At 49.9% G+C, this 15,153-nt stretch overlaps 1 protein-coding gene across 1 annotated transcript in view; it reads right to left on the bottom strand.

Annotated features, from left to right (window-relative positions):
- Positions 1–1,025: 1,025 nt before the first annotated feature.
- The window catches only part of HEXA (hexosaminidase subunit alpha), a 39,581-nt gene continuing 25,453 nt past the window's right edge, over positions 1,026–15,153 (bottom strand). The window contains exons 2-14 of the mRNA XM_007197760.3: positions 13,050–13,142; positions 10,603–10,668; positions 8,943–8,989; positions 8,320–8,430; positions 7,348–7,449; positions 6,727–6,859; positions 5,617–5,797; positions 4,590–4,676; positions 4,260–4,332; positions 3,418–3,601; positions 3,160–3,250; positions 2,358–2,462; positions 1,026–1,268 (exon numbers count right to left, since the gene is read on the bottom strand). Of these exons, the coding sequence (XP_007197822.2) occupies positions 1,205–1,268; positions 2,358–2,462; positions 3,160–3,250; positions 3,418–3,601; positions 4,260–4,332; positions 4,590–4,676; positions 5,617–5,797; positions 6,727–6,859; positions 7,348–7,449; positions 8,320–8,430; positions 8,943–8,989; positions 10,603–10,668; positions 13,050–13,142 (1,337 nt within the window). The 3' untranslated portion in view covers positions 1,026–1,204. The remainder of the gene's footprint in view (positions 1,269–2,357; positions 2,463–3,159; positions 3,251–3,417; positions 3,602–4,259; positions 4,333–4,589; positions 4,677–5,616; positions 5,798–6,726; positions 6,860–7,347; positions 7,450–8,319; positions 8,431–8,942; positions 8,990–10,602; positions 10,669–13,049; positions 13,143–15,153) is intronic.

Here is a 15,153-nt window from a genome sequence, read left to right as displayed (position 1 = left end):
AAGTCCCCAAAGGGGACTTGATCAAGGGACTGAAGGATGCTATTTAAGGACCAAATTTTACTGAGATCCCTTCTCAGGCCTGCCTTCCCCAAGTTTCTGTATCCACTAGATTGGAAACTTTCTGAAAGAAATGCCTGGGACCTCTCCTTTGTCCTTCCAGCCTAGGACCAGGTAAAAGAAAAAAAATGGTCAAAGAAATCCTCATCTAAAACAGCTGCTGTCCACTACTGCCCAGCCTCTGGGCTGCACTGTCACTTGTGAACATGAAACCACTAGGGGGCAGTCTGGGTCCACGATGAGCCAGTTCCTCCTAAGGAAAACTGGTCAACTTACGCAAAGACACTCTTCTAGAGCCACATGCCCACCTCTTGGTCCTCCAGGGGCTGCCCTCTCATGGTCTCAGCTGTGCCATCAATTCTCTGAGAAGATGCTATTGGACTGAAAATGGGTGGGAGGAGGGGTGGAAGTTGCTGCCATTTTGGGAAGTTGACCAGGGCCTCTGGGGACTAAGTTCTTCAAATTCTTGGCACCTACCATAGTGCCAAGACCACAGTATGTGTTCAATATTTAATAATGTTTGCATGCAATTGAAGTAACAAGAAACCCAAAGCAGAAGAAAAGCTCTAGGGGAGGGAAGTTTGTGAGTATGCATGGGGGAGGGGCTATTCTGTGACCAGGTTGGGGCTGGAGCCCCTGCGGCTTCCCAGAACTTCTTTGGTCCCCTATGGTGTCTTCTGTATACAGAAGCCTTGGAGGGCTAAGTGATGAGTCTAAGGATGGGGTATGTGTCTGGACTATGTGTGGGGTTGGAGAGGGATCATAACTCAGGCAGAGCAGGACAGCACAAAGGCTACGGGTTTCATTCCCAGCCCTCAACTTATAAGATCCCTCCAGGGGCAGATACTGAGCCCAGCCTGGCTGGGCCCTGCTGAGCCCTATCACCCTCAGGGGCAGAAGGCCAGTTCTGGCAGCTCCCTTACCCTAGGGCCACTCACATTTTTTTTCACACAGGTAATCCACATTCATTATAGAAAAACGCCACATCACTCTTTATTGGACACCAGCACCAACACCAGCCCCCTTGTCTCCAGGCACACAGGAACGTGGGCAAGGGGCCCCGTCCCCTGGGTGGGGTACAGTGGAAGCCTGGCCCCGCTACCGCTCTCCTAGGGCCAGCACCCTCCTCGGTGCCTGGGGTACTTGCTCAGGTTTGTTCAAACTCCACGTCACAGTAGCCTACGCTGAGGGGCTGGGCCTGGACACCCCGCCTGCGAGAGGACGTAAAGAAACAGGGCGAGATGAGCCCCTCGGAAGGGGGTCGGTCTTGGGCCCCAGCAACATCTTCTCCACCACAACCAATGGTGTCCCCTTCCCCCAGTTCAGTGGATTTCAAACTGCCACTAGACACCAAAATTCCTTGGGGGAGGGTCTCACTTCCAGAGATTCTTGCTTGTGGTGGGGAAGTGTGTTGGCAAGAATCTGCAATCTGAACAGGTGCCCAGGTGATTTTGATACAGGGACATCCCAGAACCTTGAGTAACACCTCCGTATTTCTAACTTGCCTGTTTCTGTGCCCCAGCCCCAAATAACTCAGTCCCTTTAGAAAACAGGTGGATGCCTAAGGGGTGCCCAGTGCTCCTGGCCCACTGAGCCCCCATTAATGGCTCTAAAACTCTGTAAATGTGGCGGGCGGGTGGGGGGAACCGAGGCACTGTCCAGCCCATGCACAGGGTGTGGACATGAAATCCCATCCTTAGGTCTCAGCCTCACAAGTTCCAGGACCGGACCAATCTCCTTAGGGTACCTCTAGGCATGCCTCCTTTATTACCCAAATAAGTTATGTGCTCAGAGATGGTAACGAACTAGCTCAAAGTCGCCCAGTAGATTACAGACAGTTGAGGCTTAGTCCCCACCATGCTTGGCTCTCAGCCTGGGATTCCCCTCTCTACTAGGCTGTTTCCCCTAGGGCCTCAAGACCTAGTAAGTGAATGAATCAGGGAAATGACCATCTTACGCAGGCCCATCCTAACAGGGGCACGGGTGTCATGAGAACCCATAAAAGCATGGCCATGGCTACGAGCGCAGACTCTGAAGTCAGCCTGGTTCATATCCTGGTTCTGAGCAACTTTGGGCAAGTTACTTAACTGCTCTGTGCCTCAGCTGCCTACCTCTGAAATGGGGATAAAACTACATCCCCCTTATAGGGTTATGGTAAAGATTCAATGAAGCAATGCTGGCAGAGGGCTGAGCGCAGGGCTTGCCACACACAGTATGCCCCTGCAAGTGTTAGCTATTATCAGTATTCTTTTCCTGTCAGTCGGGGTCCTCAGCCCCCAACCTGCCCATGGCCTGCGTACCTCAGCAGCTCGCAGCGGAAGTGTGCCAAACGTTTATAGGCAAAGTCCAGGTCGGTCACCGTCTTGTTGCTCCACAGCCTCTCGGCAACAGCCCCGGCTCTAGGCCTGCAGGAAAGGGGACACGCACCAGGTTGGGCCCTGGATTCCTGGCAAGGGTGCTGGACACCCACAGCCTCTTGTTTAGGCACCCTGGACTAGCTCGGGACCAAGGGACGTGATCGACACCTTAATCAGAGTGACAGCCGGCTGGAGGGCTCACAGGGACTTCTAGGGCCCAGCTTCATCTTCAGTAAAATGGGGATCATGATCCCATCTCCTCCTCCCCCAAACACATGGGAACCAGAGTACGTCTTAAAGGCATCGTGAACAGTTACTGACAATGGCCGCAGCAGCTGTTCTCAAAATGTAAACTCTACACACCCAACCAGACTTGGTGAGGGGCTGCAGCCTCTGAGGAGACAGCATAGAGGAATCTTATCACAGGGCCATGCACTTCAGGGTTGGATCCTGAGCAGGCCATCCCGAAAGCAACATTCTTTCAACGTGCTCTCCAGGACTCCTTATCTCTATCTGTGACATGGGGACAACAGTCTCCATCCGACACACCTAATGGGCTGGAGGAGCAAATATGCAAGTCAGGCGGGAGGTGACTTACATACAAACAGGGGCAACACTGCGATGCCCCTTCTCTCCCAGGCCTGAAAGGAGGGTGCTTGGCTCGGGGAGGCTGGGCGGGATTGAGCCTGTGAGGGAGAACCCACGCCCACAGGCCCAACCCTCCACGTCCCCAGGAAGCCCTTACCAGAGCCTGGGGACCAGGTTGGTGCTGTCCACATACTCTCCCCACATACAGGCCTCTCCGCCGATCACCAGAGCCTTCTGTTCAGGGCTACCTGAGGGGAAACGAGCAACCACAGGCCTCTGCCACCTTCCCAACGTGGCCCTCTCCCCAGATAGGTCGTTTCGTCTCTTGACCTGCAATGTCCAGCCCAGACTCTCCTGCCTCCCGCCCTGTACCCCGCTCAGCCGCCTTTGGCAGCACGGAGAGCGCCCCGTTTACCTTCAAATGCCAGTGGCTCCACCACGTAGATCTTCTTCCAGTCAGGGCCATAAGTTATGTGGTTCAGGTACCAGGGGGCAGAGAGCAGGGCCCGGAAGCCGGCACTGGTGACCAGTTCCATCTCCTTCATGTACCTTACAGGCATCTCTTCTCGCCACACCTGGATGACTGTGTCTGGCTGAACCTGTCACGAAAGGTCGAAGGGCAGTAGGAGATTCCCGGGCCACACTGTTACGCAAGCAACCCAGGCCAAGGGGTGTGTTCTCCCTCTGCTCCCCAGCAGCAAAGCATTTCTCTGTGACTGCTAACCACTGAGCTTCTAGCCCAGTGCAGAGGCCGAGGGCCCCACAGGCCCTAGGAGAGCTCCCTGCTGCCTCTCCCCCAGTCCTTCTGCAGCTTCCCTGTCTACACTGAGATAGTAACACCAGCTGTGAGCTAAGGGAGACAAGCAGTGGGGCCCAGGAGACTCATCAGGAGCTACCATGTCCAAGCATCTCCAGATGCTTCTGAGGACGGGACGAGGTTCCTGCAGAGCCCCTGACGTGGCAGGAAGCTGGGATCTTACTGCTCAAAAATGAAGGAGAAGGTAGCCCTGCTCGCAGACCTAGAAGATCCTAGTCTATGACACAGGCAGGAAAACCCAACCCATCATGCCAGTCTCAGGAAGCCCAAGTAACCTAGCAGCAGAAATAACTCGATCAGTTCATAGGGAGGGAAGACAGATGGAGGCTCTGACACCCACACCCAGGGCTCAGACCTCTGTACCCGCCCAGGAGCAGGGAAGGGATGGGAGACCAGGGGGAGGCACCGAGGGTGGCCCCTTCTCTCTGCCCCTGGCTCACCTTTACTTTATTATCAAACACCTCCTGCCACACCACGTAGCCCTTGCCGTAGGCAGAGACGATGTCCAGCAGCCTAGAGAGTAAAGAGAATGTCTGCTCGGTTCAGACAGGCTCTGTGCTACAGGTGCCAGTGCCCTGGGGGCTGAGCCTGGTTAGGGGCCCATTCCTGACTGACCAGTTGGGAATCGACCACTCCAATGAAAGGACATGACGAAGGACCCCTTCAGGGGCCCAGAGAGTGGTCCAGCAGGTCCTGGTCCTGCTATGGAAAGAGAGGACTCCACAGGAGTTGACCCCCAGGGACCCTGCCCACCCTCCTTCCTTCCTCACGTCTGGATGTAGAAGGACTCCAGCTTCTTGAAGTCCTCACCAAAGCCTTTCTTCTTCATAAAGGCCTGGATATCTGGGTTGGACTTCCTGAATCCCAAAAGAAAATGAAAATTAATTCTTTTGACATCCTCAAAGCCCAGAGCTTGGGGATGTGTCACCTGACCTCCCACAACTCCTTCTTTTCACCTGAAAAACCAATCGACTGAGGATCTCAAGAGGCCACAAATTTGGGAGGTGCGGCTAAACAAAGCTAAATGAAGGGGGCCACTGACATAGGCTGAGAAAGGCTGAATCTGGATCTGAAGAGCTTCAAGTTCACCCTCAAAGAGAACACATATCAATCTCTCTGGCCTATGACACGTGGCTCTGAGGTCTTGGCTTGGGGCTCTGGCACACTGGATTCTGGCTTCTGTCTCTTACCTCCTACACCCTGGGCATAGTCTGCTTTTCCCTTAATATTTATTCTTTATTCCAGTTGGATACAAGCATTGCTGTCTGTCACCCACTGCAGCTCCCTTACCCCACAAGGTCTACATTTTGTTTTTTCCCTCCTCCACTCTTTCCTCAGATTCAGCGCTAGTGCCCACTTCGCCAAGAAGCCCCTGAGCCTCTTTTGAGCTAAGCAGATCTGAGGGTTGGAAGCTTACAATACTAACTAGACACTGTCATATATTAGCCTCGAATTCATATGTGTCCTGTCTCTTCAACCAGACTATTTTAAGCTGTCAAAAGCAGGGATTATTTTTCTCTATCCTGATTTTTCCAAGACAATTCTGTGCGCAGAGCTGGTTTTTCTGTAAATATCTCTGTAAAGGCTATGACAAGAGGAAAGGAGAGTTTCACATTCACAGCCTTGCCAAAATCAGGCAGGGCCTCTCTGTAGGTGGAGAGAGAAAAGGCCGAAGACCTTAGCCATCAGGATGGAGACAGATGAGGAACAGCTGAGACAGGTAGCGTCTCACGGGCTAACCTCTACTCTGAGTAGGCAGTTCATCAGGCCAGGATGGGAAGGTCACAGGGCTCATACCAGCAGGTGAAATCAACCTCATCTCCTCCAAGGTGAAGATAAAAATCTGGGAAGACAGAGCTGATCTCCAAGAAGAAGGTGCTCATGAACTCATAGGTATTGTTGAGAGCGGGATTCACTGGCCCAAAGGTGCCAGAAGGGTGAGACCCAGAGTAGCAAGGAGTTAATAATCCAGGGACACCTAAGGCAACAGAGAACCTCACACTAGTGTCACAAATACACAGACCCCACATACAGTCATATACATGGTGACAATCATGTTCACAGACATTACATGCACCCAGATAGGAACACTCAGGCATTCATAGACACTGGTAATTGTGAGCATTTAGTGACAATCAAAGAAATACAAATATGTCCACAATCATACACAGACAACTGTCACACACACACTCCTGCCCTGACACACTCTTCCAGCAGCGGTCACCCTTGCTCCCAAAGTCTGCCCTCACGTAGCCTATGGGCAGAAAAGCAGAGAGCTTGATCCAGCAAAACTGGCAAAATCTTTCTTCCACTCTAGGGCACAACAACCTACAAGGGCATCATGAGGCAAGGATGCCTGAGAAGAATTTGCCCTTTTTTTTTTTTTTGGCTGCATTGGGTCTTTGTTGCTGTGCACAGGCTTTCCCTAGTTGCAGAGAGCAGGGGCTACTCTTCGTTGCAGTGTATGGGCCTCTCATTACGGTGGCTTCTCTTGTTGCAGAGCACAGGCTCTAGGTGCACGGGCTTCAGTAGTTGTGGCTCGCAGGCTCAGTAGTTGTGGCTCGCGGGCTCTAGGGCACAGGCTCAGTAGTTGTGGCGCACGGGCTTAGTGGCTCCGCGGCATGTGGGATCTTCCTGGACCAGGGCTCGAACCCGTGTCCCCTGCATTGGCAGGTGGATTCTTAACCACTGCGCCACCAGGGAAGTCCCTGCCCATATTTTAACAGTAAGAAGTGGCCTCCTTCGCCCAAAGTAAATTCTGCCTATCTAAATTCCCAGTGGAAAAAGTTGATGGAAAACATTCTTCCAGAGACCAAGGCTGAGGCATGCTACATCCAAGAGCCAATATCCTAAAGTCCCACTGAGGGGAATCAGTAGACTCCCTCCAACTCCAGACATTATTCTTACCTGGTCCCCATGACAGAGTGTGGCCAGGAGTGTCGAACTCTGCCAACACACGGATACCCCGAAGCCGCGCATATTCAATCACCTCCTTCACATCCTGTGCTGTGTAGATGTGGGTGGCAGGGTTGTAGGACCCCTGAAAGGCACAAAACACCATTCAGGATCTCATTTCCTGAAGGCTAGCAGAGGAAAGGATACTCAAAATGCCTTCTGGACCCCCTGGATATCAGAAAATCTACCAACAGCCCTTTGGTATCAGGGGTTGTCTTCAAGGAACTTTATCATAATTTCCCACAAGCTATCACATCTACTGTCTTATCTCAGTGCCGTGATGCCAGTGAGATGAATAAGGTAGTTATTATGCCCAGCTAACCGAATATAGATAAATAAAAAGAAGATGGGACCAGGAGAGATTCTCTCCTGAAGGTCACAGAGCAAATTAATGGTGTAGTTTGGACTTGAACTCAGGTCTCCTGACTCCAAATCCAGTGCCCGCCCCCTACATGTCAGTGTGTCCCTAAAACTGGCTGGTTAGGAGGAGAGCTGGTGTCCTTGCCAGCAGGGCGCCACAGCCAGGTTCAGACTTCAAGCCATCAACTTGGTCTGGGCGAAATCAAGGCATACCTTTTTGGTGAGGTCTGGAAAAGTGAAGCTCTCATATGGGAAGGAAGAGTCATCGACCAGATGCCAGTGGAACACGTTGAATTTATTGTACGCCATGACATCCTGTAGGTCAGAGCACGCACTGTTAACTCAGCACAACTTCTCCAGCTTCAGCCCCAAGCTGGCAGGCTGCTCCACACACTTTAACAGGCTTGACCTGCCCAGCTTCCTGCTAAGTGTTCACAGGTTCTCCCTATCAAACCTTCCCATCGGGTTGTGCCTGGCGTGGAGGGAAGAGGCAAGACCCTGCACACCCAAAGATGGCTGACAGAAGTCGTATCTCCTCTTTGGGGGATGAGTTACGGTCACATCGAGAGGAGGGCTGCAGCTCCGTGGTACCCTGGGGTCTTCAGAAAGCCCCACAATACCCTGAAAACTAATATTTCCTCCTGCCATTTGTTTGGGGTTTTCTGACTAGTGTTTATCCAAACTGTGAGGTCTGTTGTGAATTTAGTAGCCCCATAATCCATAAATCTCAGATGCCAAAACTGGTGCATGTGTCCACTTCTTTGGTTCCATCAGGAGAGCAAAGGAAAAGTTAGACACGTGAGCTAGATCGGCAACTGTCAGGTAAGACTGCCCATCAAATTCGAGACAGTTAGGAACATCCCCAGCTAAGGATTTTGAACATCTCTTTCCTATGACTTTGTACTAACTAAAGTCAGCTCTGCTCAGTCAAAGAAGTCAATTCCCCAAACCACTTCCTGCATCGCTGGAGATAGCCTGGACATTGGTCCTCAGTAGTGGGGTAGGCTTAAATCACTCTTGTTATTTTTTTGAATCTTGGAGCAGGTCATCTTTTACATTTTTCCCGGGAGCTCATAAAGTTATGCACATTCTCTCTGTAACTCTTTAAGAACATGGCACCTGATCTCTCTGTTGTCCCATTACCCCAGAACCCTGAGGGAAAAGAAGGCCTTAAGGCCAGGGTACCAGAGTGTCCAGGATGCTAGCCAGTGGCAGGTAATGGCGAGACGTATCCAACAACAAGCCCCGGTGAGGGAAGCGGGGGAAGTCCTCAATCTCCGTCTTGTTGATATAGAACTGTGTGGACCAAACACTGAACATGTTAAGATTCAAAGGAAATTCACCAGTGGGGTGGAGGGGGATGAGAAAAGTCTTCCAAGATCCCTGAAAAGCCAACCTGTGACTGTTCTGCAGGGTAACTGTCTCCACAAACACCGCACACCTCTACCTCAATGACCATAAGCAGGTACTTGTCCAGAGAGCAACTGTCCCGTGCCAGCCAAATACAGCTGTCCCACATACCACTCAGCCCACACATTCCAGAATTTCACTGACTGTTAATATTTTCTTCAAAGCAGTGTGGTCTCAAGGTCATTACTAAACAATGACCCAGGGGAACTAAGTTATACCCCAACTGGCAAAATCTACCAAACCAGTTTCCACCCATATCTCCTTGAATACTCTTTTTTGGGGACATCTCAAGCCACCAGGACTCTGTTTAAGGCAAAATAAGATATTTCCAGGACTCTCAACATTGGGAGCAAACCCCAGAGATTTAAAAGGAGCCCTTTTTGAGGGCCCACACTCACCGTGCCCTCAGGAGATCTCTGAACAAGCTGGCTAAAAGTCTCCAGACCTGCAGGGAAGTAGAGAGGCAGATGTAAAGACTTAGGGAGGTGGGTAAAGAGTTGGAACCATCTGGAAGGTTCCCATGTGGCACAGCACAGTGCTTGGGCACACAGTGAGAGGGGATCTAGTGCAGGCCTGATGGTTCTCAACAGTTACAAAAAGGGGATAGTAGGAAGCCAGTATCTATTTTTACTCTGTATTTTATTTTGGGAGATGGCAGCGTAAGGGGTTTTTGTGCCCCTCCTAGCAATACACTAACCCACATGCCTCTTATCTATACTTCCTAAGCCTTGAATTTACAAAGATATTAAGAGAGGTCAAGATGTGTGCCCATGAGGACAGACGCAGGGACAAGCAAGCTCACAAGGGGTTAAAGCTTTCCATGGATAATACCCATCATGAGCTAAGGGAGCTGAGAAAAAGGGGCCCCCAATCTGCTGCCCCTTCACTTCTCCCAGACTGAATTGTGAGAATGTGATCATTGACTTGAGTTTCATAAACTCAACGAGATCATAAACTTGTGGGTCCACAGCTGGACTTAGAAGACAAAGAAGCCTCTACTTTTCCTCTTCAGAGCCTGAGAAGAGAACCAGCTATAGGGAGCTGAGGTGTGGCAGGCAGCAACTGCCCCAGAAGACTGGACACAGACTCCTAGATTCCAGCAAAGCCCAAAGGCAGGCATGCTCAGTCCAGAGCACTAGATGTTCTCAACAGCTGGGGCCTCACTTCTGAAAATCCAGCAGAAGCCCTGTGAAGGATTCCCAGGATCCTAAATTTTCAGAATTTAAGAATCTGTGAGACTTTCATGGTCACTCAGTAGCTCATTTGAGGCAGACTTCCAGTGTACCATATGGGCTTCTCTCCAGTCTGACTCTGACGCCTAGCACTCGGGGTCCCAGATCTCTACCTTAACCTGCGTAATTGTTAACACCCACACAACAGCTACAAGAGGTAGAAAGGGGAGTTGGCATGCTGTTTCTCCAAAACACAGGGGAGGGGAGGAGGAGCTAGAGAACAAAGACAAACCAAAACAAGGTTCGGAGTTCAGTGAGAATTTCTCCCATCATTCACCAGCAGACCTTTTACCAAAAGTGGTAGAGTTGTTTGGCTAAGTCTGTATCCAGGGACCGAATACCTTTTCAGTAAGCCAAGAAGAAGGGCAGGGGGGCCTATCACCCGTTAGCTAGCAAAGTCCTCATTTTCTCCCCAAATAATAGAGTTCTACATATTTTACCACTCTTTACCTCTTTTTTGACATTTATCTATTCCTTTTGATCTAGTTTTAAAAGAATCTTTCCAATCATGTGTCTGAAATGAGAGCTGAACAAGCAGTGCTTGTGGCAGAGTGGGCCCCTCTCCCCAGCTGCCTGCCCCCTGCTTCCCCAGAGCACCTGCCCAGGGTAGCGGCTGCACCTGCACAGGCTGACACCTGTCAACTTCTGGAGACAGCTGTAAGAATACTCCCTTCAGGGAGCTGGGGAAATACTCCAACTGGTCCATAAAGCAAGCTTCCTAAGGTGGGGGTGTTCGCTGGGCCCCCAGTCCTGCCCCCTACCCCACCAGTGCCGACCTTCCCACATCATCCTTCTCTCTCTCCCAGCGTCAGCCCCATCTTGTTACCTCGGAGGGCGCCCCAGACAGTCTCTGAAAGGAGGAAACACTGCTCATCATTTACGGTCAGGGTGTCTGAAATAACAGAAATGACCCCATTTGGTTAAGGATTTCTACCCTCAGATTACAATCACATGTTCTGTGCAAATCCTTGGATTAGAAAATAACAACAGTATGGAGGTTCCTTAAAAAACTAAAAATAGGGCTTCCCTGGTGGCGCAGTGGTTGAGAGTCTGCCTGCCAATGCAGGGGACACGGGTTCGAGCTCTGGTCTGGGAAGATCCCACATGCCACGTAGCAACTGGGCCCGTGAGCCACAATTACTGAGCCTGCGTGTCTGGAGCCTGTGCTCCGCAATAAGAGAGGCCACGATAGTGAGAGGCCTGCGCACCGCGATGAAGAGTGGCCCCCGCTTGCTGCAACTAGAGAAAGCCCTCGCACAGAAACGAAGACCCAACACAGCCATAAATAAATAAATAAATAGCATTCCCTTTAAAAAAAAAAAAAACCAAAAAAAAACCCAATATAAATTTATAAAAAAAACAAAACAAAACAAAAAACTAAAAATAGAATTACCATATGACCCAGCAATCCCACTACTGGGCATATACCTAGAGAAAACCATAATTCAAAAAGACACATGCACCCCAATGTTCACTGCAACACTATTTACAATAGCCAGGACATGGAAGCAACATAAATGTCCACTGACAGACGAATGGATAAAGAAGATGTGGTATATATATACTATGGAATATTACTCAGCCATAAAAAGAATGAAACTGGGTCATTTGTAGAGACATGAATGGACCTAGAGACTGTCATACAGAGTGAAGTAAGTCAGAAAGAGAAGAACAGATATCGTATATTAACGCATATATGTGGAACTAGAAAAATGGTACAGATGAACCGGTTTGCAAGGCAGAAATAGAGACACAGATGTAGAGAACAAACGTATGGACACCAAGGGGGAAAGCAGGGAGGGGGGGTGGTGGTGGTGGGATGAACTGGGAGATTGGGATTGACATATATACACTAATATGTATAAAATAGATGAATAAGAACCTGCTGTATAAAAAAATAAAATAAAATTCAAAAAAAGAAAAAAAGAGGGCTTCCCTGGTGGCGCAGTGGTTGGGAGTCTGCCTGCCAATGCAGGGGACATGGGTTCGAGCCCTGGTCTGGGAAGATCCCACATGCCGCGGAGCAGCCAGGCCCGTGAGCCACAATTACTGAGCCTGCGTGTCTGGAGCTGGTGCTCCGCAAGAAGAGAGGCCGCGATAGTGTGAGGCCTGTGCACCGCGATGAAGAGTGGCCCCTGCTTGCTGCAACTGGAGAAAGCCCTCGCACAGAAACGAAGACCCAACACAGCATTCAATCAATCAACCAACCAATCAATCAATCAATCAATCAATAAATGAAAAGATAAGCTGTCATCCATGTGGATTTTTCCCTGTTATATATGGATAGTTCTCTTTCATTTAGGAATAAAAATGCAATATATTATAAAACAAGAAATGACAACAAGGGACTTCCCTGGCGGTCCAGTGGTTAAGATTCCACACTTCCACTGCAGGGGGTGCGGGTCTGATCCCTGGTTGGGGAACTAAGATCCCATATGCCGCATGACGCGGCCAAAAAAAAAAACAACAAAAGATAACATTTTTTTTTCTTTCAAAGAGGAGGCATTCCCTGAACAAGCAAGGCTGCACTCAGGCCTGGGGCCAGAGCGGGAGGGTGGTCACCTAGTGGCTCTGAGCCCCTGGAAGACAGTGTGTGAGGAGGGGCAGACTGGTACAGATTCCTCTACAAAGCACCACCCACCCTGTGGGTCAGTTTCCCCACCGGAAACATAATTCCTGCCAGGCTTTAGCTCCAAGTATGAAGGGGAGAGGGATGCTTGGAGGGGTGAGTCCAGGTTACGACGTTCCCAGAGCCTTTGAAATCACCCTCCTTTCCCTTTATCTCCAAGCTTCAGCTGCTCCATCAGGAATGTAAGGAAGAAGCCAAGACCTGAATGTTCACTTTGCAGATTGAGACGTCCCCAAATGCCGCTGCTCAGGGAAGACGGGTGGCAGCCACAGAACCAACGCCTTGACTTCATCTCGGTTCAAATGGCCAAAAACTCCTTGACTTCCCAGGGTAGGGTCTCTTAGAGAAAATCAGCAAAGTGTACAAGTTCCTAAAATGCCAGTGGGATTATATTCAGTCCAGAAGGCACGTGTCCTGTGGGACTCAGTGAATAGCCAGTGTGATGTTCACAGCCAACTGTCAGATGCTGGTTAGACTGCACAGGAAAAATTCACCTTTGACGGCTCTGGGCACTTGGTGAGCCCTGGTCCCCACACTCATGGAGGGCTCCAGGCGTAGCAGCCGCAACTTAGGCCAGGCCTTCCGGAGTTACAGCTCCAGACAAGTGCTTTCTCTTCTCGAACAGGGAACAAGGTGGTACTTACAATTCTCCACAGACTCCAAAGAAGGAAACTGGTCACATCCAGGAGTGATGACAAGGATAACCAACAAATTCTTCTCTGACGTATGCCGTTTTCCTGCAAGGACAGGATGAACTCAGTGAGGCTGACCTGCCACGAGAAACAACAGGCAAAACTAAGGCCCTACAGAAGGGTTGCTGGCTCTGGTCCCTTCAGCTTGTGTGCTTGTGGTAAGGGGGAGGGGACGGATCTGCCCTTGGCAATGCCTAGTCATCTGTTCAACTTGGTCACTTCGGTCGTGCTCCGCTCTCCCCAGTAACCCGTCTGGCCTGTGTATGACTGACCTGGCAGCAGCTCTCTGTAACCGGGCTCTCTGTTTCTGACTTGTAGAGGCCAAGCACATGATTCCAAGACCTCAACAACTGCTTCTGAACTAAAGGTGGCTCTAGAGTACTGCTAGTCAAAGCATGGTCTACAGATTAGCTGCTGATTTGCAAACGGTGTTACTGGCGGGTCACCAGATAGGAAGCTTATATGACTCCAGAATGTGAGGCAACTATGTCAGAGCAAACACACTGTTTAGGTCTAACAATTTTTCATAACAAGGTTTTCTTGTTGAAGGGAACAGTTTTATGTTCTGGTGCGTATGCTTCTCATCTCATTGCAGACTGGCACTTGAAGTAGCACTGCTCTGGAAGGCTCCAGATGAAAGCTTCCAACTTTGTAAAAGCTCAGGAGCTAATGTGACCAGATGAAGCAGATGACAGGAGGATTGTCTATGCAAAGGAGGCCTGAGATGACCTAGTGGGCGCTCCAGCAAAGGTACGTGGCCACCAGCCCATCCCGCTTCCTTCCTTCCTCTTCCCAAACAGGTTCTCTGTCCAAGGCAGACTTCTTCCCAACAGTGGAAAGCCACCCAGTAGGAGACAACATACTATCTAATATAGTTCAACAGATCCCAGTCTACGCAGAAAACAAAAAAAAAAAAGCCAAAATCAAAACACTAATGTACTGTCTCTTCCCACCCTCCCACTGGTTCTTCTCCATGACCTTCAGGGTGGTTCTGATTGTACCGCTCCAAGCCTGAACCTCAGTGAACTCCCACTCTCTATTCTTTTTCTGAAGCCACATTCATCCCCACTGGCACCACAACATCCACGACTTCCTATGGAACTATAAAGTCAGGGGTAGGATGGTCAGGCAAAAAGCAGGAAGAGAGGATTCAGAACCAAATTGGAATCCCAAATGTTATCTAACTCTAGGCAGAAGGAACCCAGGAGCCTTGAACCATCTCAAGGAAGCCTGCTCAAATCTCCTGATCACTACCCCACATGGCTGCATCTTGGCTTTCAGGCCGGCCAAGAAGCAAGCCAATCAGGGGCCCTTTCCCACCATAATGAGCAAACATATTCTTTCCCCTGCCTGTAAATACCCTGTTGCCCCACACTAGTACCTGCTTAAACCCTGGAGGCAGAAGAGAATTTGAGGCTATTCTGGAACAGGCCAACTCACAACTCCATTCTAAACCCTGAAGACTCATCCCCACAACATAGAAGGACAACCAGATTTTCAGGGCAGAGAGCACGCTCAAAGCAGAATGTGCAGGGCCATCCCAAGCTCTCTAAGCAGACAGGCCATCTCTACAAATCCCAAAGACCAAGGAGGACTTCACTGAGAGGCAGGCGTGAAGAAAACTATAAAAGAATATCCCTCCTTAAACCACGGCCTCATCCCTTGTCTCCTTATCCCCACCTGACCCCACACATCGTGGAGCCCCAATATCATTGTGTGGAGAGCTCATGTGCACATCTACCCAGGCGGGCATGCAAAAGAGGACAAAAGTCCTGAGCTGTAGTCTTAATGCTCTGGACCTCAGTCTACCAAATTGAGGAGAAATCACAACTATTCATATGCAGCTGCCACGGTCACTGTCCTGATGACGAGAGAGGCTGCACAAACACCAGGTTTATCTGAACTTACTTAGAAGACAAGAAAACATCTAACTGCTGTTGTTATTATATTTTTGTTTTTCTAAAACACACCTATACTCCATTCTCTATATCCATGGTCTTTTAGTGGGGAAGGTCCCAGACTCCTTTGAAGATCTGACAAAAATGAAAGGATTTTT

This window comes from Balaenoptera acutorostrata, chromosome 3 (assembly GCF_949987535.1).
Source record: "Balaenoptera acutorostrata chromosome 3, mBalAcu1.1, whole genome shotgun sequence".
NCBI lineage: Eukaryota > Metazoa > Chordata > Mammalia > Artiodactyla > Balaenopteridae > Balaenoptera > Balaenoptera acutorostrata.
Note: the sequence above shows the minus strand (reverse complement) of the source record. Positions and strands in the feature narration are given on the sequence as shown.